Genomic DNA, 27,009 nt, shown 5'->3' with positions numbered 1-27,009 from the left:
GTTCTCAGCTCTCTCTTCTTTGATGTTTTAACGCTGCTCATGCTAATGACAGTCCCTGCTGTGCCAGCCTGCCTTTGCAGCTGCAGCCAGAACCATCACCTCTGCTATCTCCCAGGCTTCCTTCCGCTGCTGCCCTAACCAATGGGACAACTTGCCTTGCAAAACCAGGCTAGCATCCTTGGTTCCTTTCACAGCTTCTGAGGATCTTCTCTGAAGAAGGCCCTAGACTACAGAGGGGCACCAAACTAAATCAAAAGGTGAGAGCAGACTCTCAGGGCTGGGGCGCTGCTCGATTTCCTGACTCACTAGACCGCAGACTTAAATAGCTCCTCCTCTGGCAGCTTCCCAGCTCCTTCCTGCCAATCGCCAGCTGCAGGAAAGCTCTGCTACTAAGCGAAAGGCTATGCTGCTTTGCCCTGGGCCCGCAGGTTGGAGTAAGGGAGAGTTAACTGTGCAGATTCTTACTGAGAAGATTTGAACCCCATCCCCTTACAGCCTGACCTGGAGAAACAAAAGCCAGTAGGTGGCCATTAAACACCAAACCGCAGTGAAATACCCTGTTCCAGCCTCAGTCAACAAGGGGGTATCGCTAGGAGGGATGAAATCAAATGAGACCAGGGCAGAGGAGCAGGTTGGAGGGCATGAGAAACTTCTCAGACAATAGAAGGCATGTGGGGGTTGCCAGCAAACCCAGGGAGGCAGTGGAAGCCCAAAGGCATTAAAAATAAAACCAGGACACTGGTCAGCCCATTTGTTAGGGTCAAGAACAGGGTTCCCTCTATTTTTATCATCCTGGGTGGAATAATTTTTGTTCTGTGCACCAATGCATGTGTGGATGCGTACCACCAACCCACACACACACACACACACACACACACACTCTGCTGGCTGCGGGCGCTCTGCTAATCAGCTGGGCGGCACCTGAATCTCTCCTGGGCGGCCGGCCAAGCACTCAGCCTACAGGAAACACTGGCCAAGAAACGAGCAAGCCACGCATGGTTCAGAGGGCAGGTGTCGCTTCCCTAAACAGAAGGGCAGCTCTGGTCGTCTGTTCTGTTTGGGCCACACCACTGCTGGCTCACAGGGAACACAGGGCACCGGTTACTCCCATAGTTCCTTGTCTACGCACAGGTTCTCCCTCAAACGAAACCCGCCAGCAAATCTCAACCTGCGCCCACGGAGGAACTGAGCTGCAAACGCACCCTTGCGGCATGGATATACGCCTGCTTGTGATCACTGGCGCCACGTGACTTGAACAAACATTGTGACCATCGCAATGAAAACCTGGGGCCCCGCAGGGAAAGCCAGGCAGATGCCTCCTGGGTTTGTAACGATTCAAACTGGCCCGGGTAGACATCAAGAGGCGCCCTAGACAGCAAGGCTGCATTGGCTGCCAGGGAACAGGCTCCACCAAACCATAGGAATTAGATACGAAAATGAACCCATCCCTCCATTACCACGAGGGATAAACCGCAACGTTGCCTTGCAGAAGAGCCGGCTCCATGCAGAGCAGAACTCTTGGCAGGTGTCCTCCTCTGGAAAGCAATTGTTTGGTAACATTTCACAAGCGGCCGACGCAGCTGGGCACTGGCTCTGCCGCAGATCATCACGCGCGGACTCTCACCGCGCCAGCGCCACGCATTCCTTTCGCATGTCGTGCCTGGGGCCAGGAACAGAGTCTGGCTGCTCAGATGCTAACCCCTCCTTCCTCCCCCCTACATACACGTCGGTGCATGCTAAGTCAGCCGGCTAACCAATCTGTCTGCACCCAGCCAAGACAGCTGCATCGCGCTGGCCGAGCGTAACAAACCACGTAGCTCCAGGCAACCCCTATGACTTCTGAGGCATTTACTTGCATCTTGGATTGGGAGTCAAATTGACGCTGAGCATTTTAGCCCTGGGAAGTCCCGGCAGAGAATTCTGCAGCGAGAGCAGCGACCTATTGCCCCCACTGGCTGGTAGGCAAGTGACGGGATAGACAGAATATTTCAAAGTAAAACTGGGTGATGTGCTCCCATAACAGCTGAAGAAACTGGGAACAACAGAGCCCTCCAGTAGGGATACATACAACTGCTTTGCCTCATTTGCTGGGTCTCCTGAGGTCTGGCCTACGTTGCGTGGCCATGCTGATGTACTCACAGTTCCTTAAGCAGCAACTTCCAAACACACAGAGGGATTGGAAACAGCCTGGCATTTTGGTCCAGGACCTCCAGGTCAAGCTCTCAAGTAGCCTGGAAGGTCTAACCCTTGCCTCCCTGGACAATGTTCTGCCAGGCCCAGCAGGGAGCCCAGAACCAAGAAACCTCCACATGCAGGAATTGGCAGTCAGCTTGGACGTCTCTCAGGGTCATAGGTATGTCTGATCTCAAAGCTGAGCAGGTTTTGAGGTCGACGTATCTATTCTAAAAAGACACAGGAGACTCCCTGCCATTTCAAAACTCACAGGACTTCCTCTGTTGTGCTGGCTTCCGGCTCGTCTTCCTACCATTAGTGGGCACTCACGTTCTGTGTCCAGTCACGACTGTACCACATGGCGCTTCTAGGCCAGGGTTTCTTCAACTCCGTTCTGCGGAACCCAGCTGTTCTGAGAAGACCCTGCACGTTGCCGTGAGTGTCAGACACTTTTCTGATATCGTACACTGATGGGCTGTATTTTCTGTTCTCAAACCCAGATCCAGAGCTGCCGCCTCATTGCTATGATATCCGATTAAACAACTTCATTTTGTTTTCACTGCATATGTTGCCGTTCGGTTTTATTTTTGGTCTGATGATTCTTCTGAAGAAAATTTTCATCGGTGTTCCACATAAAAAAAAAAATATTAATTGTCGATTGCCTTCACCCACTGCCTCACAAACATGAGCTTTTCCCAGTTTCTCTCTTTAGTCTGCTTTCCTGGATCTGTCAGTCGGTAACGGCTGATCTCTAGTGACGAGGGTTCTGTTATTCCGGCCAAGCCTTTCGGCACTGACAGCTCTTAAAGTACGTCGTAAGTGACAGCTGAAATGGAGCAGGGCAGCCTTCGGAAAGATTAATTCAACTTCCAACTGATCCGGCTCTGGGGAAGGATAAAACTTTGATCAAGCCACATGGCAGTGGAGCTCCCGGGCAAACAGAACAAGCACAGACGAGGCAGCTGGAACGGAATTGAACTGTGCTCAGGTCTGTAGACATGTGAAGAATAACGACGACGCTTTCTCAAGCACCCCAAGCTGCAGCACGGCTCACGTGGGGGACGGTTCGCAAGGGCTGTGCATGTTTCTGAAAGCCTTGTCCATGCTGCAGCATGCAAGTTACATTTGGGAAAGGGCTTTGCTTCCTGAGCCCTTGCAAGATTTGCTCAGAGAGCAGCTTACTTTTAATTACCTTAACAGGCAGACTGCCCGCAGCTTCTGTCGCCTGCACATGGAGCGCTGCAGAACAGCAGCCCAGAGGTCTGCAGGAGGACAGGCAGATCCGTAAACAGCCGCAGGAGAACGCTAGGAAGAGAAGCGATTCAGCTTAAGACAGCCCCGGGAGCTGTCCTGCCTCCTGTTCCAAGCAAAGGCCCAGCACCACAAGACTCACAAGCCCTAATCCTGACACAGGCTGTGCCAGACCTTGGGCAAATCATTTAACCTCTCTGCTGCCAACTCCCCACTTCCAAAACAGCGTGGAATTGTCAGAGGGGGAGCGGAGAACTCTTTGGGGGTATTACCAGTGCCACTGCATTCAGCCTTACCACGGCGAGTGTCTAACTCAAAGCTGCCTCCTGCACAGGGGGCTGGACACTGCCAGGTAAACCCCACATATCCTCAAACCCCGAACAGGACAGGCACTGGCAGCGATTGACTTGGCTGGAACGCCACACTCTACCTAATGCCTAGAAGCAACCCAAGGTGAACCTGCAGGGCACAGCACAAAAACGCTTTGTAATAAAAAATAAACTTTCCTAAACCCAGAAAGCTGGTCAGCACCTTCCATCTAGCCCAGGGGTTTCCAGAACCACTCGGGGCTGGTCTTCCATTTCCTGTGTCTGGTAGGGACACACAAAATCGACCTATCAAAACTCTCCCATCCACCTTCCTCAGTGAAGACGGCCAGGTAAGTCAATTTCAGATGAGTCGATTCTAGCTAATTGCGTATCTGAAATCAACTCCCTTTCCTAGAGCGGACCTGGCCTTAGCCCATGGGCTGCTTGCATCCTGATCAGCGCGCTGCTGCGGCCCAGGGGATAAACACGAGGCAACACAGGTAGGTTGTATGGTGCATGGATGCAGCTCACGTAACAGAGCGCCACGTGCAGCCCCCCGCTGGTAGATAGGTTGAGAATCGCTGAGCTAGCCCCTGGAAGAGCAACCATGATTTGACAGCCAACCCCAAGGAGCCGGCTGCTTTCTGTGAGTGCAAAGAAGCAGCGAGTGGGAAGCTCTACGGCTGCAGCACAAAGCATGCAGCTGGGGAATTGCCTTGTCAGCTGCTCGGCGGCAGGGCCGTCCAGGTAGGGAAGGAGATGGTGGCTGCACTCAGGCAGGTCAGGCTGACACCGTACCAGTCCATTTCTCTGCCCTCTCGGCACGGCCAGCCTGCGACAGAACAGCTAGGGCTGTGTCAGGGGAACCTGCCCGACTTCATTATTCGCCCGTCGGGCTTTCCAACCCAAGATGAAGGGAGCACAAATATTTTTAAATCAGCATCACTGCACTGGACATATAATAATGGGCTGGTTTCCTCATACACACCTTTCCCCCTAACACGGGAACTCAAGCTGCTTTTAATGCCGCGCAGATCGCCTTGGAAGGGTAGGGCAGCCCAAGATGGAATACGCCAGCCTTCCTCCTTCATTCTGCTCTCCCTACAAACACAGAATGGGAAACCAGCATACTGGAATGCATCCGCCAACTGTCCCGTCAGGGAGCCCTTTCATAAAAGGGAACTCAAGGTCGAAGACCAGGCTGGCTACCATCAGCTCTCACAACCTCCAGCACTGGAGCACCTCATCACTTAACTTAATTTAAGCCTCAAAGTCGTGAGCCCCACTGTGTTGTTAGGAACTCCGGGCACCGACAGACAGACTAAGTGACTTGACCAAGGTCAGAGTGGCAGTCTGTGGCACAGCAGCAATTCAGTCAGGTGTCCCGTGACTCATCTTAACTACTAACATCCTTCCTTGCTGCAACTGTTCCCCCTTTCTGACTCCTTGAGGGACCTGCAGAGGCTGGAGTCAGCTCAAGTGACACCTAGCATCCGAGCACCGGCTCACTATGGAAAGGCGATTGGCAGCAATCAGATCATCAGTGGCTCTTGCAGCAAGGTGCTTTGATCCAGCGAAATTCTTCACCAGTGCAATTGCTAATAACCTCAACTCACCATCTATACCCAGCAACGTCTCATAAATGGGTTCAATAGGCCTTTGCCTCTCCTGAAACCACCCGGGTCAGACAGAGCCAGGCATTTCTGATGGGTAAAACACCATTTGCCCATTTTCTCTGCCACGTGTCGCTCCCGAAGGACAATTTAAGGCAACCAAAACGTGGGAGCGGGCCGCATGAATGGGCCTCCTCCACCTCAGTGGGGGACAGACAGAAAGAGGCCCGTGGACTGCGGGTGGCCCAGCGCTGATGATCATCCCAGGTTAGCTGCTGCTAATTCTACACCATCTCTCGAGCCCAGATCTACACCTATTTGTGCTACTGTCGGGAGCTTGGGCTCCACGCAGCGTTCGCCACCCAAATCGTCCTCAGAAGCCTCCCAGATGGTCAGGAAAACTGGAACACCCACCCTGCAGCTAAGGGGAGCTCACAGCGAAGTCCTCCTATCTACAGCAAGACGTCCTGCAGACAAAGACACCCTGTCCAGTCCCAGCAGCGGCGACATGAGGGTGGCTCTCAAAGGCGAGGACGAATGAATCCTCACTGAGATCACCAGTTGCAAATAATCCAGTGCTGAATCACTGAGGGGAGAGCGTGGGCACCTTGTTTATGCATAGGCCTTACTGAATTCATCCGACAGAGAGCCTGGAGAGCCAGGCAAGGGTTACCCCTTGCTACAGAGGAGGAAACGGAAGCAGAGAGACGAAGGGCTTTATTTTCAAAGATCCGGGGAACTTGCTACTCCCACTAATTACTCCGAAGGAGCGAGCGAGCAGCATTTCCAAAACCCAGGCCCCACATGACTCAGCCCAAGGTCACACTGAGTCGGTGACAGAGCTGGGAACAGAACCCAGAACACCTGACTCCCAACCCCGTGGTTTAGTCACAAGACACGTTGTGTCCAGGCTCTACCTGGAAACTCCCAGGGCCTTGCAACATTCCCGGGGGCCCAGGGAAGCAAACAGAATCTGCTCAGTGCTATTGGCATGACGTGCAGTAGTCCCTCGCCCAGCCTGGAAAGGATGCAGAGCGGTGCTGACTCACCCAAGAGAGGGAGGCGGGAGCTTCCTGGCTGGGGTATGCGATCTAGCCTAGAGCAATCAAAACAGAGCTGCCCCAGCAAAGGCCTCAGCGCTTGGGTGGGGCCGCAAAAGCGGCTTTACAGTCTGAGACTGGGGCGTGTGGCGAAGTAGCCCCTTGCGCCAGGCTGAGTACACAGCAGCTGCTGTAACTTCAGCAGCACAACTCACAGAGCACCAAGAGCTACACGCCTGCTCCCTGTACTGCCAGGGTCCGCAGGGAGGACATCGCAGACTGCTTATAATGGCCCCATGCAGCGTCCGTGGGATCCGATCGCTGCTCCTTCTCAGACCCTCTGTGCAGACGGAGACACACACAGGAACTGAAGCGGGGCCCAGAATCTGCCCCTTTGCCTCTAACATTTACCACCCCAAATTCACAGAGGGCGACGGTGCAGATGTCAGTGCGTTCCAGGAGCCCTGGCGCGAGAGACAAAGCACCGGCCAGAAGAGAACGGGGACGCGACACACGCTGCCGCATTCTCATGCCGGAGAAGCAGACGGCCTCCTTCGCCAGCTGGTTTCCGAAGCGCTCGCCCGATGGAGCCAAAGACAAGCCTGCCCGTCGCCCCAGAGAGAAACATGCCCCGAGCCCTTCTGCCCCAGCAAGCGGCTGACAGGAGGCCACAGGATGAGACCGAGGTCTGCAGTGCAGGTTTCACAGCGGTCAGCTACTCAGGAAGACATACTGCAGCTAGGGCTACGGAAAGCTGCCCAGACAGACTGGGGGGTTAGCTAGATGGCCCATCAGTGCTCGGTCCCATTTATTTATTTGCTGGCAGTTACCTTTCGACAGCCCCAGAACAAAGCAGGCCATGGACTGCTTTGCAGCTCTCCATTTATACCCAAATAGGTAACGCAAGGCGAGCGCATCCCTTTGGCTGACTCAGCCTTGGGCCACGCTACACATTTACGGCTGTGTAGCTACGGGGCTGCTCCAGGCCGTGCAGCTGCGCTCACCGAGCCGCTGGTGTAAGCAGCGCTGCGCCCCTCCCGTGCAGCGACCGCCCCTCAGGGGCAACGGGAAAAGCAAACCAGAGTGGCCTACGAAGAGCAGGGCTCGGCCGCAGCACGTGGGGAAGACTCCTGTGACGGGGCTGGACGCAGGCGGCCCATCCCCTCCCTTCACAGGGGTCCAAGCCACTCCCCACCACCACCCGCTGCCCCCAGCGTCTGACGGCCAAGGGGCGAGGCCTCAAGGGGCCCAGTCCGGCACCCACAGGCCCTGGTGGCGCAGCCCCAGAACACTTGGGCTCCAGTGTCCAACCTCCCAACCCCTCCACCCTATGGCCCCTCCCCAACACCCACCTCCCAGCCCCCTGCCCTGAGCCCTCTCCCAAAGGGGAGGGGGGACTGCACTAGGACCCTTCCTGCACTAGTGTCGATAAACCCCCAGCGGCGTTGGTGCCCTGAGGCTATGACTGTACTACAGCTTACACCAGCGTGAGCCAGGATGCTGGGGGCGGGGGGCGCTGAATGCAGCCCTGACGCCACATAAGCGCCGGTGCGGACAGCTTCTCCCGCTGGCAGAGCCGCCGCGCACCCGGGGTTGAGCCGACAGGAGAGGGCTCTGCCACCGGCTTAGAACGGCCGGAGAGCTGACGGGGGCAGCTGCCTGGGCCACCCGCGTTACTCTTTGAGCGTCTCCTCGGCAGTGCCTTTAGCAGCAGAATAAGGAACAATCATACATCCGCTCGCTGCCTCTTTGAAAGAGGCCGCAGCAACCGACCAAAGCACTGCCGGTTGCAGGTACCCTGCTGCCCCCAGGGCCCATCACTGGGGCCTTCGAGCCGGGGCCTCGTTCCGGCAGAGTTCTTCCAAAGGGCGCCTGGCAAACAGCTCCCCGGACGCAGAACAGTCAATACCAGCAAAGCCGTATTGTCCGGACCCAGCCCCGACATCCAAGAGATCAGACAGCGCAGCAGATACCGGGCACCGCCTCGGGCTACAGCGACCCTGATCGGAGCCCTTGGCACCCCCTCCAGGGAAGTGGTGGCTGCCAGCCCAACGGAAGCAAGTCGTTCCACCGAAGAAAACAAAAGGCACCAGAATTCTGCCCCTTTAAAAAGTCACTTCCCTGTCAGCACCGAGCAGGCTATTCTGAGCAGCTGCATTCCAGCAGGATTTTCTCCTGGCTGGCCGTGGTGGATCCCTCCTCCCTCGTGGCGGGATTCGCCACGGCACTGGGGAAGAGACGCTGACCAGGGAGGGAAAGAAGCGGAATTGAACAGAACTTACCCTCCTCAATGACCACTTTGATGAGGCGGATGGAGCCATTCCGGGCCTTAGCGAAAAAGTCCTTTAACTCCGGGGTGGCTAGAAGAACCAGAAACATAACGATCAGACTTGCTAGACAAACCCACAGGTATTCTGCTCTCCTAACCCAGTCAGGTGAGGGGAGGAGGGAACAGAACTAATCAAGGATTAAACAGGAGAGGGTCAACAATCGTGTCAGTGAACAAGGACACGCAAACAAAGCCGCTGACAGCACTTGCTGCGTGACCTACGCTACGGAGGAGACGAAGTGCCGTCTCCCAGAGGGTTCAGAGTTAAATAACGTCTGGGTGCACATGTGATCCGGAGAACTTGATACTTGGACTGGGTGAAGACAATCGCCCAAATTTAGACGATCGTTTGGCTGGGGCCCGGCGGGAGGGCAGGCTCAAGTGTCAGTTTGCATGTGAGGCTGGGGGAGGAGGGCCACAGTAAGGTGTGATGATGAGCAGAGGCAGCTCTGTTGCGTTCAGACGCTTGCCTTGGTTACGCTTGGCTTTGGAGCCTGTACGCAGAAGAGGGTGACCTCCCGGCTACGTAACACAGACCCTGCCAGAACGGTAGTGGAATCGGAACTGCACCCACTTTGAATTCCACTCTCCCCATGACCCATCAACGATGAGCTGCAATAAACTCAGGGACTTTAGGCCTCAGCGTGTACAGAACGGAGATCGGTTTGGGTGTCAGCAACAGCTGGCTGTGTGCGCTGCCTAGCAGGCTTTCCCCAAGGACCTGAGTTGCTCTGGTTAGATGAGAATGATGCAGGCCAGTTTGGATTACAATTCTTCAGATGCCTTCCCCACCTCCCACCAACCAAGGTCACAGGTGACTGAACGCTGACCTAGCCGGAATCAGAATCCTGAGTCAGGCTCCTGCAGCACAGGGAATAGTCGATGTTCTCAGACATACCAAGGAGTCACTCCACCCCAGGCTTCATGGAGAAGAAGCCACCACCGAGTTCAGTTCACGCCCTGCTTAACAGCCTTCAGCAACACCATACAACAGCTTAGGGCTCCTCTACACTTAACGGTAAATGGACCTGCTGGAGATTGATCTCCCGGGGTCAATTTTGCAGTAGGACTGCATTAAATCAACCTCTTCCAGAGCTCCCATTGACCCTTGTGCTCCACAGGGTCAGGAGGAGTGAGAGAAGTCAACAGGAGAGTTTCTGCCACCAACCCCCTACTGTGGGAACACTGATAAGTCATCCTAAATTACGTCAAATCCAGCTATGCTATTCGTGACACTGGAGTTGCGCAACTTAGTTTGACTTTCCCTCGCAGAGCAGGAGAAGAAGAACCACCCCACCCAGTAATGACCACAACTAGCATTTAGGCTAGGAATCTGGGGCTGGCGTCCTGGTCCGGTTGGTGTCTCAATAAAACTGAGCTCTGAGTACCTCAGGCTTGCATCTAAGCAGTAAAACAGCAGCTCTAGCAGACAGCAAGCACCCCAGCCTCCTCCCCGCATCAGCCTTTCCTGCTGGTCTTTAACCAGAACTTGCTGGTCACCCAGTAAGGGTCCCACCAGAAACATTCAATGAGGGGAAAGACTGGGCTAGAACAGGAAGTGCAACACAGCTGTGACGTGGCTGGTATTACAGCTCCACAGCGGCCAGTCACCCTGCCGGCACAGAGGGAAGCAGGCTGCTCTGGGGAGAAGCAAGACAAGGACAAGAGGCCAGGGTGAGTCGCTGCTACAAAACCTCCCCCCCACACTCGGTTACTGAGTTCTGAGCTTGCAATACGGAGCTAAAAATAACCGTGTTGACATTCCCCCCGGGGCTGGAGCCCAGGCTCCGAGACACACATCTGTCCACTTCCTTGCACCAAGTTTCAGAGGCCTGGTTCCAGTCTCAGCAGAAACATCTACCTGCTATGTTCACCCCGGAGCAGAAGCCCCAGTCGGTCGATCTGGGCTCAGACTTGTGGCTGCGGTGCGGTCGGGGTTTTTTTGCAACGTAGACCTGCTCTAAGGCGCTGAAAGTATCGATACAAGCCTAGAGCCTGCAACTCTACCGGGGACAGACTGACTAAAGGGCAACAAAGCCCACCAGCCCGGACAGCCCGTTACAGTTACCTGTAGAAATATAACAGCCTAAAGCCCGCAGCCACACAGAGCTTCAGATAGGCACGATGGGATTTTGAATACTTAATGTCAAAGGACCATCGTGTGATTTTTCAGGACTTCTGTTCCGGCTGAAGTTTCATTTGTCACCCCTCACGGGAAGCACCTCCAAGACTTATGCCTGTCTGCGTCAGAGGGAGCCTCTTGTGAAACCCGATCACTCCGCTTGGCCGTCTTGCCGCCCAGGACCAGAACTCCACAACAGTTACCTCGAGGGAACTTATTAAACCTGAGCGACACGCAAGCCAGACGTCAGCAAAGTTGCACTCAATGGCTTGGCAGGGTTTGCAGGCTCCATTGAGGGTGCACAGTCTCAGGGACGGGACCAAATGAACAGAGGGACGTTTTGGAGGAGGGTAGGAGGTGAAAGAAAAATCCCATTAATGCTCCAGGCCTCAGGTGTTTCTAAGTGCCGTCTGTTTTCCCCAAGGCTTAAGGTTTCTCTGAGCACACCAGCCACATGGTCACAAGTCCATCCGCACAGTTTTTCAAGTATTAGGTCCAACTGCTTGATTACGATGGGGCTCACATACACTTTCCACACTTCCAAGGGCCAGGAGCTCCCTCAGATGAGGCCTTCAAAGATCTCTGGAGCTTGCCTTTCAGCCAAGTGCCTCCAGCATTTCCACCAATATTGGGAAGGGCCTTTCATTTCTTCCTCCCATCCCTGTTCACCGAAGCTGTACCCCTCATGTGCATTATAGGGACATCACACTCCTTGCAAGGGGCAGCCCTTTCGAGAAGGCCACTCGCGTCTATATCCCAGTTTGGCGAGCTGGACATAGTACACAAACACTCTTCTACGCATGCCCTTGGCAAGCAGCCAAGAACACAACAGTGTTGTGTTAGTTGCCTGATTCTTCACCAGTCAGTAACGGTAAGTGTCCATGTTGCACCCCGCAAGCCACCTCCACACCCTCAATTCTCCGAGTCGTGAAGAGCAGGTTTTCCCCTCCCAGCTTGCCTGGCTCACCCAGAAAGGGCTCATTACAAACGTCCTTGCCAAAGGCAGATTTTAAGCCAACTTTGTAACAAAGGGTCTTGCAAAGCACCTCCAGAGGAGGCCAACAAATGCTTCAATACCTAGAGGTAAGCAGCATTACCCAGGGAGCTGCAGAGAGCCAGCACACAGCATGAACAATTCCCTGCACCGAGGGCCGTATCTCTTCCAATTGTTTTCGGGCCGTGACGTGAAGATGAACATCACACACTTGGGTTTTACTGTGCAAACGCTGCAAGGAAAGCGACGCCTTCCTCGGCTAACAGCCCGATCTACCCACCTCCTTCCGCTGAAGCATTTTGGAGAATGCAGGAGACGTAGACGGCACAGAAACACAATCACAGCCCCCTGGGAGCCCAACGTGCTTGAAGTTTCAAGCAGCTGAAATGAAGGAAGCAACCTCCTCAGGGCCAGTCCCCTCTCTCCTTGTGAGGGGAGAAAGATCACAAGGGAATACATGGGCAGAGGGGGAGAACTCATCTGGAAATGAGACGTTCACAAAAAAGCTCCTTATATGGGATCTTTACAGCTATCCGTCAACCAAGCCAGGCCTGTCCGCTACCCAGGCCACGGGCTAACACAAATGCTAATTACACGCCCCAGTGGCCAGGAGATGGCCTCAAGCCCTAAAATGCATTAAGATGTCACTGCTTATGTAAATTCATGACAATGTATTTGCAACTGGGACAATTTTCCAATCAACGAAATTTATTTCTCCAAGGCCACTAACTTCTCTCTCCCTCTACCCCCCAGGTTGGAGGGGGTGAGAGAGAACTGTCCGTCAGCCCAGGATTGTGTCCGTTACAAGTCCCCCTGGAAAGAGAAGGATTTTAAATAAACTCCCCACACTTAGTGAATGTGAATTGGGGGGGTGTGACTTGGTGGAGAGAGTCCCATAATTAAGATCCATTAAGATGAAACTGAAATGCCAGCAGTGTGACTGGGGGGCCAGGGACCCTATAACAAAGGCATTGTAGGAAAGATGGGAACTCTATAAGCCAAAGGGTATTGCAGCCAGGAAGTTGCCCATGGAACGGCACAGCTTCAAGCTGTTTTCAGAGTCAAGACCACTGATCACGCCTTCAGCTCATCCCAGCACTGCTGTCGCTGACAAGCTCATTATAACACTTTTGCCACATGAACGTCCTCTGATATTTTTAGCCGCTCTCCTGCACCTGGGCAGGCTGTTTCCTCTCTGCCCTCTCTGCGGTGATGTGCCACTTAACAACATCCTCCGAGGAGAAAATAAAAAAACATGTAGACAGTTGTACTCACTGGAATCCACAAAAGGGAACACACACACACCTCAGTAAGTCTTGTTCGTCCTTCATTTCTAGCCTACCGGCAGCGTATAACACAGATACAGTATTTATGTTGCTTGTATCGCTCAATGGGACATTCTGAGAGCTCCAACACAGACAAACAGGTTTTCATTTTTCAACCTGAGTAAACGTTGGTGTTGGTAAAAGGTGCTGACTGGATAAATCTGAAGGGCTATCATTCGCTCTACCTGCAGATCGGTTGCTTAAAGAGTCACTTAAGCAGAGAGTTCGGTTTTCCTGATTAAAAACCTTGGGTAGGCTTCTCAAAAGCAAAGTGACTTTGGACCTCTTGGCAGCCACTCAATAACGAGTAGAATGTCTTCATGTCACCCTCCTATTTGTGACTCCATTGATGGCTGATCAGCCCAAGTCTGGAGCTGCAGGGCTTATCGCAGAAGGGGCAGGTGTTAGTCACTGTTGGAGGGGGTTGGCCAGTTTTTGAGGTTCGTCGTCTTCTCCGCCCCTCCTCGTCTGCACTGCGGCAGGACCTCTCAAATTGCGCCACCCCCTCACAGATCACCGTTCTCCCCTGGGGATGGTCTTGGGCAAGGTTCTCCCAAGGGTCAACGCTGATGCTGCATTCTTCCATGTGTGCCTTCAGCGTGTCCTTATAGCGCTTCCGCCGGCCCCCAGCGCTCCTCTGTCCTTCCTCCAACTTGGAAAACAGAATCTATTTGGGGAGGTGCTGATCAGAGATCCAAACCACGTGACCAGTTCAATGAAGTTGTTGGTGAATGATGATGGCTTCAGTGCCGGTCATGTTCCACTCTTCCAAGACACTAGTATTTGTGCACCTATCCTCCCAAGAGATATTTAGGATTTTCTCGAGGCTGAGCTGATGATATTGTTCAAGCACCTTCAGATGACGCTTGTATGTTGCCCAGGTTTCACATGCGTACAGTAGCATTGGAACAATCACTACACTATATAAGAGGAGCTTTGTCTTGGGATAAATGTCCTTGTTCTCAAAGACCCTTTGTCTCCGGTGGGCAAAAGCAGAGCTTGCACGGCTCAGATGATGCTGGATTTCCACATCAATGTCAACTTTAGCAGAAAGATGATTTCCAAGGTATGGGAAATGCCTCCCATTTTGCAGTAGTTCTCCATCGACTTCAATAGAAGGTACATGAGATTGTCCCGTCGGTGAAGGTTGGTGGAGCACCTTGGTCTTTTTGATGTTCAGTGTGAGGCCGAGATTCTCACATGCTTCAGCAAAGGCAGTTAAGCTGGTCTTTGGAGCACAAATACACTGGCTTCCAGTGGGGTGTGTGCTGCTAGATCACTGGGGCACTTTTCAAAATCCCATCATGACCCTGAAGAAGGTCAAATAACCAATAAACCAGAGGGAAAGGGGAAAAATGTTCCTCAAGAGCAGCTTCAGCATGAGGGCAGGGCACCCGAACTTCCCTTGCTTTATTACCGGCTGCTAAGAGAAGTGGCCAAGCATCCAAAGTTGTCCTGCTCAGCTCACAGCCCAGTAAGACATTCATGGAGAGTCCTGGAAAACTGCTAGGACATCCCCATATTCACCTAAGGCTCTTGAGGAGCTTTGTCATTTGTCACTGGACTTGTACGGCAGGGTTTTGTTTTTTTTTTTAATAGGAGAGGCTGTGACTGAATTAATAAGGACCAGTAAATGAACAAACTGGGGCAGCCATTTTCAGACTACAGTACTAACCTAAGCTTCTCAGAATGAATCCAGAAACAAAGCCACAGGCCTGCTTGCTTCTAATGAAGGTCCCGTACAAAAATGGGCCAGACAGAAGAGCCTAAGGGAGGGAGAGCTACCTGTGAAATGCACAGCACAGACTCCCAGGAAGCAGCTCTCAGTGAGGAGAAAGCTGCATCCAGAACTCAGAAGCCAACACACCTTCCTTCTATCATGTAATACCAAAGGAGCTCGTCCAAGACTGGTTCCCTTTCGTATAGGTTACCAAGACATTGTTCGTCACCCCATGTATTCACGGGCTCCATTCACTAGATATCTGTGCTTGGAAAGACCTGACTCCCTCAGAATTCACCTCCCCTACTTGACGGTAAAGAAAATCTCGTATTTACGCCACTCTCATTTCCGCGACAACAGACCAGCCTCCCAGTCTGACTGATACAAGAGCGATGAGGCACTTCGTTATTGTTGTAGATGCACAGGAAGCATGGACTGCGCTCAGGGTTCACCCCACCACCAACCAGGTGCACAGCATGAGGATGCACCAAACCACCAGCAGCCCCTTCCGGAGGGCACGGGCCCAGGTGTCCCCAGAACCGCACCTGATCTCCCCGGCACCTAGGTCACGAGGAGCTCAGGAAGAGTTAATGATAAACACCAGCTCTGGTTACGTGGCTCCTAGACTGTCTCCTCTCACACACACACCTACTGGGGGATGAGGGGGAGAGCTCGGTTTTGTTTGTGCAAGCTTCACCATCAACCCCTGTCCCAGTGGCAGCTCAATGCTTCTCGATCAATAATACATGCTTCCTGAAACGGATGCCTTTCTGAATGTGTTGAGTCACTCTGTCCACTGACAGGTAACTTAAGCCTCCTGCCATCAATCTTTCATTCGCGGGACATAATCTTCACATTAGAGGGACTGTCGACAGCTGCCGTCACTTCGTATTCACAATCCCTGAGTTCGGGGCCAGAGTCCACGTTCCAGTGCTGCTGGGGAAGCAGGGCCTGGAGGGTCAACAAATTAAGGCTTGTGCCCCCTCTCTTCTCCGGGGATGCTCACACCGGGATCAGAGACCCACGCCTCCGCTGCAGCTGGCTCAGGGCGGAGCAGGCCTCAGAACCGAAATGGCCACAGTGCCGCTTTCAGCCTTGCAAGCCCGAGGCAGCCGATGGGAACTCCAATTAGACTGGGGGAGTTTCATTTAATTACCATGGAGACGTATGCACCCACTGCGTGCTGAGCACACTCCTCCTACCCAATGCTGCCTCCATGGTGATCCTGGAGGGGGGAAGCGCTCGCCATTTGACACAAAACAGCATCACGGCGCCTTGCTAGGGCCTTGTGCTGGCACATAAGTGTTTGTCGCTGTTGTTCCATTTGCTCCTCCCTTGATCAGTTTGCAAGAGCAAACAGAACAAACGCCCATGCTTGTGAAAAAGATGGGCGCCCAATGGAGGAAACTACTGAGTTTGAAAATCAAATGCCACAAAAATTCAGCTGAAAATTGAAAAAATAATCCATGATGAAGAATGAAAACTGTTTGGTGTTTTTTTTCTCTAAGTTCTAACACATGCATCTCCCTTCCTGGCTTACAAATCATGTCCCTCTGTAACAGGGGACAAGTTTAGGAACTATTTACCATTAAGTGACTAGCTTTCCCTTTCATAAGCTCTGAAAGCGGCTGTTACTACAACTCATCCTCCTTTCCGATCAAAATTAGTTCCACCTTTTCTCAGCGGCCTGACAAGAAGCTAGTTCTGACCCATACAATCTCCATCAGAGCTCAGTCTCATGCACTACGATATCTGCATTGTGTCTTCCGGGGGGTGGAGAGAGATGACAAGGCAGACTAGTGCTGTCTCAAACACAGGCCTGATGACACAGCTTCAGAGAGGAGCAAAAAACTCTCCCCAGCATATACATTACTGCCTGAACTCCAACCCTGTAAAACAATCTCATCGGTTGCTACCCACTCTCCCTTGCCGGTCTCCTGAGAGTCAAGCAAGGACTGGGAGGTTTGGATCAGGTGTCAGGAACCCAGGATCCAAAGGACAGATTCAAGCTGTGATCACATTTCGCTTAGGTTTTCAGTATGCTCTTTCCAAGGGATTTCCTCTCCTCCGGTGCCTTTACATACTTAACTTCATGGGTACTTAATTATTTACACATCTATAATATTACATCACTCTCTTTGCAATGAAACTCTTTGATTTAAAACTTCTCTCAGTTTCTGAGCCATTGGAGTATTATTTATACACACTAAATGGCATCCACAGCCAACTCCGGCTACACAATGTACAAAATTAAGAGCGGCATCTGGAAGAACTGGGATATGGTTAGAAAAAAAAAATTGAACCGGTCAACCACATCAACTACAGAGCACATTTCTGGACTGGCACACAGAGACCGATGAGAAAGCCTGAGATGGGAGCACACATGACTATAAGGCTTGAGATGAAGCCATGGCCAGATCTGTTGCAAAGTTACCCACCGTGAAACCTTCTCCGTGATGATCTCCACAAACGTAAACATTTCACACAGCTTGACTATGGGCGAGCGCCACTTACTGAGGTGGGCGTTCTCGCTTCAAACGGACATAAACAAGGGACTAGAGAACACCAGAGACAGGCTCTGTATCCCATTTTTATTTTTCACCTCTTTGGTTCATCCCATTCTCAGTCTACCCCAAGGCATCCAAAGTTGTGGCTATCAGCCCTGGTGGGTTATGTGAGACACAACCTCAGGCTAATTCCTTGGGACCTCTACAGCACAACTTGTCCCCTCGCTAGTAGTCTCAGCAGAAAGGCCGAGAACTGGAAGTCAAACCAAAGCTGACCCACCCTACTATGCGAGGTCAGAGCAAGCCACTCTTGAAGGGCATGGGTGGCCGAAGACTTCGCTGCTGCTCTTATTGTCTCTACGCTGTGGGCAGGGAGACACCCCAGGCTTCAGAAGCGTCAGCTCGAGACCTCCCCCTGGAAACAAGTCAGGTTTGAACCTTCTCCGGAAAAGGGCAATGAAAAGGATGAGGGATTTAGAACAGGTGCCGTATGAAGAGAGATTAAAAACACAGGGACTTTTCACCTTAGAAAACAGAAGACTAAGGGGAGGTATGATAGAAGTCTATAAAAATCAGGACTGGTGTGGAAAAGTAAGTTACAAGAATCGCAGAGGTAGCCGTGTTTGTCTCTATATGCGAAACGACGAGAAGTCCTGTGCCACCTTATAGACTTAGATTTTTTGCAGCATAAGCTTCCACGAAAGCTCCCAGTTTACTACCCACAAAAGTTACGCTCCCAAAATATCTGTTAGTTTATAAGGTGTCACATGACCTCTCATTTTTAAGGAAAAGTTATTTACTTGTTCCATAACACAAGAACTACAGGTCACCAAATGAAATAAATGGATGACTGCTTTAACACAAACAAAAAGAAAGTTCTTCTTCATGCAATGCACAGTCAGTCAATCTGTGGAACTCCTCGCCAGAGGATGTTGTGAAGACCAGGAATTTAACAGAGTTCAAAAAAGAACTAGATAAATTCATGAAGGTTAGGTCCATCAATGACCATCAGCCAGGATAGGTAGGAATGGTGTCCCTCGCCTCTGTTTGTCAGAGGTTGGAAATGGATGAGAGGAGAGGGATCACTTGATGATTACCTGTTCTGCTCACTCCCTCTGGGGCATCTGACATTAGCTGTTGTTGGAGGACAGGATACTGGGCTAGATGGACCTTTCAGTATGGCCGTTCTTATGTTCACATTTGAAGAATGCAGCTGCCTTCTTTGTATTCTGAGCACAAGGAACATGTACCAGAGCTCTTACTGCATGACCTACACGAGACACTCCATATTGCCAGACTTTCCAGCCACTCTTGTGCTGTTTCAACACACATCAAGGGCCACCACTAAGAGGCCCACAAACTAAACTGCCCCTTGAAAGACAGGGTTAGAACAGAACCGATGGTCCCACTTCAGCCCCCAGGTTCAGAGCTTGGATTAAGCAGACACTTCACTGCACTGAAGCAACTGTGCACGTTTCCCCCACAGACATAACCCTGCCCCTTCACGACAATCTGCAACTCACCCTCGACGGTATCAGAACTCCTTCCACATACAGACCTGTCAATGTCCCTCAGTCCCAAACTGCAGACGAGAGCTACATTTTTTGTCTCGCCCGAGGACAACCTCGGTCTCACCTTTGTTTTCAATAGATGACCCAGATCTATTCTGCAGCAAACACAAGCTATTTTGTACTTATCCTACATTTCTCGGGCGCAAAGAGAAGCTCTTGACCTGATTTATGTTTTGTAGCATCAATACACAGCGCATGCACCCTTCGGCTCAAGTTAAAATATTAGCCTCCTGCCTGCTTCCTGGTAACCAAGGCCAAGCTGCATTTGAGGGAGTCTTCATACAATTAACAGCAGGAGGAGTCAGGTGAGGAGCGTGGAAAAGTAACAAGCTGGACATGCAAATGACTCCTTAACATCTGTCACCTGGAGAGGTTTACAACCAAGAGAGAGCAAGGCGCCAATTTCCACCCTCAAGGTCAGACACACTGCTTGGAAAACCATAACCGTAACCAGTCAGCAACTTGTCTGGCAGGCAGCATGCAATTCCATTTCACTTGTTCAGACTGGCTTTCCCAGGCTGACAGATAACAGGCTTTTTCCTAGCTTGCATGAAGCAACCCCAGTTATTACAATCCTGGGTCCACATATAGATCTGTCACTTCCCACCCCAGGGAGCAGCAGCCTCTGTATTCGATCACATGCTGAGAATACCTTCTTCCTCAAAGCTGGCACATTCCTATGGCTGAGAGCAGAGGAAGTACAAGATATTACTAAACATGGTCAAAACAGTGCCTTGACTTCAGCTCTCCAGTCTAATCAACTTCTCCTTTCGTCATGAGCAGACAAGAGGAAAAACAATCTTCTCCATTTCGTCTTGGCTAGGACTTAACTGCTCACTTCAGAGTAGTTTCCCCCAGAGAGGTCGTTCCTTCTTTACAGCTCTCCAATGTGCTCTTCGAGAGGTGGGGATAGGTAAGGCCAGCACAGAAAGGACATGCCAGCCACGTTACCTTCCTAGCAAGCATGGGAAGGAGAGATTCCTGGGAAGAGCCTTTTTGTAACAAAGGGTATTCCGCTGCATTTTCAAGGTCAATGGGTTGAAATCTCTGATCCAGCCATGAACCCTGAGCGTTTTGGTACAAGCTGATGGGAAATAAAGTCTGTGACATTTTCTAGAGTGCTTCAGCAGATGGTATGGAGACTCACAGACCAAGACCACAAGCGGTGGTTGTGATTATTTAGTCGGCCCTCCTGCACACCACAGGCCACAGAACCACTCCTGCTCACTCTTGTCATAAGCCAAAAGTCTCAAGCTGAGTTCCTGAAGTGCCCAAACCTTGAAGACTTGAACTTACAGAGAATCCACATTTATTCTAGCTCAGAGGACACCAAACTTGATAAGTGCTGGGACTTCCGAGCCACATGCAACACTCACCCACCAGGGCTTGGAGCTTCAGCCCTATGGTGAGGTAGCAGGGCGAGGAAGGGGCCCTCAGGGCTTCTGCCCCATGGGGCCGGCCTAGGCTCTGTGGTGGGGCCATAAATGGGGGGTTCAGTGCATCAGAAGGAGCTGCCAGGGAGCGGGCTGGTGAGGATGCAGGAGTGAGCTTGGGGTGTAAGATGCAGGAGAGGGCTGCGGAGTCTGGAAGGAGGTGCAGGATCAGGCTAAGGGTGTGGGCCATGGACAGAAGGGGGAGGGAGTGCGGAGCAAAACAGAACAGAGCTTGCTCTTGCTGAAGCAATAGATGCTGCTCTGGAGAAAGATCACCGTGAACCACCAGTGGGGCCAGAGGAGGAACGGTATCCTTGGCTACAAAGCCACATGTATATAGGTAACAACGATTCGCAGCTCCCAAGAATATCTTGGAAGGACCAATTTGTTTTGCTGTCTTCAGCTTCCGCAACAGACGGGGGATGGAGGCCATTAAGGCCACTGCCCTGTGATTTTCTGTCCCGACTCATGCATAAGCCAGGGCAGCCTGGGGACTATTCTAACTGATGCCAGCTGCGTACAGTCCCCTGGGAGATAAATACACCCCAAGCAATCCTTCTTCACCGTCCTTGCCTCATGCGCTAGGGGCTCTGGTGAAGGAGGCAGAATAGCCAGACCTATGCCTGCTGGCAACTCCCCGCAGCAAGGGACTTAAGGGAGCATATTTGGGCTATCATTCCTGCAGCCTTCTTTACTTGCCAACACCTCGTTCTGCTCTCCTGCCTTTGCAGGCACAAATTTCAAACTGTCTCGCACAAGCCTGCCGAGCCCACGCCTTGGATGAGTGCTGGTTTTTAGATATGAGCCATGCTGAATCAGGGAACAGAGGCCCTGAAAAGTTTTACCCGCCTTGAAAAAACTATTCCCACGCCATTTCGTGCTTTCTGCTCTGCTAGTGTTTGGCCTTTGCTCTGGGCCCTGCCCCAACAGCTGTGTCCCGTCACACCCATAAATCTGGGACCAGGTGATAGGACAGGTAAAGGTGGCACATGCATCCCTGCATGATGGAGTCGCCCAAAGGAGAGCTGAAGATACAAGCACGGGAAAAATCATCTTCTGTTAAGCCAGCCTGGTACTTGGCAAAGATCCCACCTATCCATTTACCTTTCCAAACTGCAGCACATAGCGGGGAGAAACATGAGCAGCTCAAAGGTGTCACACTGGAAATTTAAGTCAGCGTTTCTATGGCCTCACCGGTCATTCTGTTCTGGGCACCCTGAAGTGATCTAATCTGGCACAACCAGGCCATTGGTAGCTGGCTGTCTGTAGCCTGTCCTGAGCTGGCTGACCCCTCTCCCACAGCAGCTCTCCAAAGACCTGCCCCCCTAACGAAGGCCCAACCAGAAATATTCCAAGACCAGGGAAGAGCTGGAAAATTTCTCCTTCCTACCAATAACCAGCCTCAGACATTCACAAGAGATGATCATGCTGGGAATCAGATTCAAGCCATCCCCACTTCTCGTTTGACATTCTCCTTTCTTTACAGGAGGAAAACTAGGACAATGACAGTACCATGGGGAGAACTGTCTGGACAGCAGTTAAGGCAAAGAGATATGAAACACAACCAGCAGATTTCCTGGCAACACTGCCAGAGCCTGAGCTCTGTCTCTGGCATTTAACAAGCGGATTTCTATTTCAAAAGGAAATTTCTACTTCCTGGAAGCTTTAACATGAAGCACAAAATGAGTCCGAGGCAGAAAATATGTGGGGATCCAACCATCATTTACAGTACTGCCCTGCACAGCCTACATCGGACACCTCTGACACAGGGGTGAAGAACCCTGGCACTGTTTGTACCCACATAATTCCATTTTGAAACCCTATTACAAACCCGTCCCACAATCATATCTGAGACTCATAAGGGCATTAATTTCAGCCAGGATTCTGATAATGCAGCTCATCGCATGTCAGGCAACCATCTCAGATGTGCTCACAAGGTTCCTGGCAGGATAACCCGGAGATCCTAACCCAGATTTCACCATAACTGACTCGTACCGGGGGAGTGTTAAAACCAGGGCGGCTTTCCCCAGGCCTGACAGAGCTACAGGCTGGCTTCTGCACCACTGTGCTACTGAGCAGTCAAAATCAAATCTGATGGGATGCAAAGGGGTCCTACCCAGTGATCTCCTCTGTTGCTGTGTGGTGGTGACCTGCAAAGGCTTAAGAAATTCAAACCTCCTTCCTGTTAATTTGCAGGTTGAAAAGGGACAGGGTGTGTAACTTGGGTGGAAGGAAGACAGGAACCAATGACGTGCAGCGCCCTGGAAAGAGCTCAAAACAGCACCAGGTTCATGGCTGACTAAGCGAAGGAACGATGAGTCATTTCTCAGGAACGCCAACCCCTAATCGAAAGATTTTGGGAGGGTGGAAATAAAAGGGACTAACTTTGGAATTAACTCTATTCCACCCAATGAAGAATGCAGCTGGTCAGAGTTGAGAGGAGAAGAAAAAGGGGAGGAGGTGCTAAGTGCATCTACTCTTGCATTTTCTTTATTTCTGTGACAAACCGGGGCTTTGTTACAACCCTGTGCCCAGGATGCTACCCGAATGAGAAGCGGACGTGATGCTACACTGATGGGATATGGGGTGTCCCTCATCTTCCACCAGATCATCAGCTGAAAGCCACTGCCGTCTGATAGCTGCTTACTGGCTTTTGTGCAGAGAGCTGGTGGGTTTCACTTCAGTATCTAGTAAGGGTGATCCAGCATCTACATTCACATCAAGTTTGGCAGCCTTAGAAATGAAATACAGGAGTGGATCGGCCATGGCATCCAACCTCCCCTCTTATCTGAACAGGCAGCCCTTCCAAAGGAAGTAGCTGGCCCTCCGGCAAAGCACTGAGGGCAGCCCAGGCCACAGAGGAGGGTCCTACCCATTGGATAAGAATATTGATGTTTATGCCAGAATGCTGAGATCCAATCCACTGAGTCACAAATATGTAATAACATCAATAACTGTTTCTCTTTACAACTCTTTCGGGAGCATGAGAAGAGGGAGGCTGTTCTTAGCTTTGTCTTTGAGTAAAGGAAGTTTGCAGAGGAAGAAAGTGTGGTTGTGCCACTAGGTAAGCTCATAATCATCAATTCAACACCTTTGCAGAACGATCATGGCCTTTAAAACAAGCAATTAAAGCTCCACCATGCTGTCCAACAGTCTCTCAAGGTAAGGAGAGGAAGCACTATTACTTGATTTACTAACATTGGATTAGACAAAACATTGAAGTACTGTGGATACAACCCCACCTTGTCCAAAGGGGTGGACAAGATGACCTCAGAGGCTGCATTACTAGATTCCGCAATCGCATACAGCGTTGCATAACTTATACAACAGTCAGCAAGTCTTGATTAATAGTGTAAGTTAGTTACTGGGCTGAAAAACAACAAAGTAATTAAAAGCCCACACACACTGAGTACTCGCAGGGCTCCTAACCACCAGTAAAATGAACCAAAACCCTCAAATCAAAACAGTGAAACTGAGCGATGCCAGGACAACACCACAGACAGCAGGGCCAATCCTGACCTGGGGCAGGCCATGGAACTGTAACGCCAACAGATCCCAGTCATCGCAGGTGGAATGAAACCTAGGACCTCTGGGGCTTAGAATGTGAGCCTCTGCAGCATGAGCCAAAAGCCCACTGGCTGGTAGTTCAGGCTGGGGAGCGGACTTGTTAGTATCTCTGTAAATCATCCCCGTGCTACAACATGGGGACAGCAGACCACAACTGGGAGGTGTGTGGAGCAACCGGAGCAAGCAGAAATGAGCAGCAGAGGTTGTGGGGAGCTCCCCTAGCTTGGGCTGACAGTTGAGTGGTGCACACGAAGGACACAGGCGAGTAGCTAGGAAGGACCCAAGAACATGATGGGAGCGTGGGAGGCGGTGACTGATAAGCTGAGGTGTTGGGAACAGCAATGACTGGGATGGAGGAGGGAACCACTGCAAGAGCTGGAGGGAGACTGGTAGAGCGTATGTGGGCAGCGAGGGGCATTTGAGGGGGGATGAAGGAAGGAAGATGCCCCTCAAAGTCCACAGGGCATAGGGCCCCATGCTGCTTTCATCTGGGCCTGATTCGGTATTAGAAGATTTAAGTGACCCGGCTGCGACAGCATCTCATGCTGGTTTTAGCGATGTACCGCATTTACCATCAAGCCTAGCTTTGCATGCCTGTCTGCTCCCCGGAAATATTTTGTCAAACATCACAAATAAGAGAATAAAAGGCATGGGAAATGTCTGGCCTGGTTACCATTACTCTCAACATTTCAGCTTCTCAACGCCCCGGTTAGCACAGAACTGCTACATTTCCACAGAGTTCTGAACCAAGCCTCTGCCCTCTCGCCAAACTTCCAGAGCCCTGGCACATCTAGGGCTGAAAGGAGACCCCAGTAACTCTAAAGACACTGATGCTGTTTAAGCTTCTAGCAGGCTTTTACGGGCCCACAGTAAAACCCAACACACACGCAAACCAAGCAGCCACCTGCTTCATCAGAAGAGAAATGATTCCCGAGAATATGAATCACGCTGCAGAGCCAAACGTGTTGTTATGAGATAATGGATCAGCGGAGACCCACAAAAGCTGGCGACCTAATAAATAAAACTGCAGGCCTCTAAGGGGCTACAGGACTGCTCGTTTCCCCCTCAACCCCCAGAAGGACAAAGTTACTGATCAACGGCTGCCAAAAACAGGATGCTAAGGTATCCATTGGCCACACTTTCACCCATTGCCTACAGAGTCAAACATCATCAGGGACCATTTATAGAAGCCAGCCAGCGAGGGCTGCAGCCCTGCCAAGCTCGGTGCTGGAGGCTGTGGAAGGAAGGTTGTTTATTCATGGAGGACAGACAGAGGCCCCCACAGATCCACAGACTTTTTCCAGCAGAGCTGCTGCTGCTGCTGCTACTACCACACACACACACACACACACACACACACACACACACACACACACCCCCCCCCGCCTCAAGGAAGGCAGGGGCGAGGCACTGGGACAGAGGGTGCAGCACACACAAGCTCTGGGCTTGGCTGGCGGACTGAGCCAGGCACAAAGGGGACTAGAGCTGTACGGGGCCGGGCACGGGGGCGCGGGCGCTGTACAGCGCCGGGCACGGGGGCGGGGGCCTCGGGGGCCGCTGGGGCTGTACAGCGCCGGACACGGGGGCGGGGGCCGCGGGGGCCGCTGGGGCTGTACAGCGCCGGGCACGGGGGCGGGGGCCGCGGGGGCCGCTGGGGCCGTACAGCGCCGGGCACGGGGGCGGGGGCCGCGGGGGCCGCTGGGGCTGTACAGCGCCGGACACGGGGGCGGGGGCCGCTGGGGCTGTACAGCGCCGGGCACGGGGGCGGGCGCAGTGCGGGGTTTTACTCCGACCCCAGCCCTGAAGAGCTGAAAGGTGCCCCCCGCCCCCCGGGCTGCACGAGCTGCCGCACCCGGGCCGGGGGCGGGGCGGGGCGGCCGTTACCGTGGATGCCGGTCTGGTGGGCCATGGCTCCGCGCTGCCTCCCGCGCAGGAAACGGCTCCGGCAGCAGCGCCGCCCGCTTCCGGGTACCGCCGCCGCCGCGGGGCGGGGCTTGGCGGAGCTCCGCCCCCTGGGCGGGCCGCGAGGGGCCGGGGGCCGCCCTGCGAGGAGACGGGGGCGGGGGCCGCGGGGGGGGGGGAGGATCTGCGGGGAGCCACTTGGGGCCTGATCTCTGCGCGACCCCAGTGCGGGGGGCTCCGTGCACCCTTCGTACCCCCCGTGCCCGGCGCTGTACACATCCCTCGTACCCCCCATGCCCGGCGCTGTACACACCCAACCCTTCCCCCGTGCCTGGCGCTGTACATATCCCTGGTACCCCGCGTGCCCAGCGCTGTACACACCCAACCCTTCTCTCGTGCCCGGCGCTGTACACACCCAACCCTTCCCCCATGCCCGGCGCTGTACATATCCCTGGTACCCCGCGTGCCCAGCGCTGTACACACCCAACCCTTCTCTCGTGCCCGGCACTGTACATATCCCTGGTACCCCGCGTGCCCAGCGCTGTACACACCCAACCCTTCTCTCGTGCCCGGCGCTGTACATATCCCTGGTACCCCGCGTGCCCAGCGCTGTACACACCCAACCCTTCTCTCATGCCCGGCGCTGTACACACCCAACCCTTCCCCCATGCCCGGCGCTGTACACACCCAACCCTTCCCTCGTGTCTGGCACTGTACACACCCCTCGTACCCCCCGTGCCCAGCACTGTACACACCTAACCCTTCCCTCGAGTCCGGTGCTGTACACACCCAACCCTTCCCTTGTGTCCAGTGCTGTACGCACCCCTCGTATCCCCCGTGCCCGGCACTGTACACATCCAACCCTTCCCTCAAGTCCGGTGCTGTACACACCCAACCCTTCCCTCGAGTCCGGCGCTGTACACACCCAACCCTTCCCTTGTGTCCGGTGCTGTACACACCCCTCGTATCCCCCGTGACCGGCGCTGTACACACCCAACACTTCCCTCATGTCCAGTGCTATACACACCCCTCATACCCCCCGTGTCTGGCGCTGTACACACCCAACCCTTCCCTCGTGCCTGGTGCTGTACACAACCCTCGTATCCCCAATCCCCCATGGCCGGCGCTGTACACACCCCTTGTGCCCCCCCATGC

At 52.8% G+C, this 27,009-nt stretch overlaps 1 protein-coding gene across 1 annotated transcript in view; it reads right to left on the bottom strand.

Moving 5' to 3' along the window:
- Positions 1–25,911, bottom strand: part of TWF2 (twinfilin actin binding protein 2) — a 59,205-nt gene extending 33,294 nt beyond the window's left edge. The window contains exons 1-2 of the mRNA XM_075004929.1: positions 25,837–25,911; positions 8,667–8,744 (exon numbers count right to left, since the gene is read on the bottom strand). Coding sequence (XP_074861030.1) covers positions 8,667–8,744; positions 25,837–25,861 — 103 coding nt within the window. The 5' untranslated portion in view covers positions 25,862–25,911. The remainder of the gene's footprint in view (positions 1–8,666; positions 8,745–25,836) is intronic.
- Between the last annotated feature and the right edge of the window lie 1,098 nt (positions 25,912–27,009).

This window comes from Carettochelys insculpta, chromosome 11 (assembly GCF_033958435.1).
Source record: "Carettochelys insculpta isolate YL-2023 chromosome 11, ASM3395843v1, whole genome shotgun sequence".
In the NCBI taxonomy this organism is placed as follows: domain Eukaryota; kingdom Metazoa; phylum Chordata; order Testudines; family Carettochelyidae; genus Carettochelys; species Carettochelys insculpta.
Note: the sequence above shows the minus strand (reverse complement) of the source record. Positions and strands in the feature narration are given on the sequence as shown.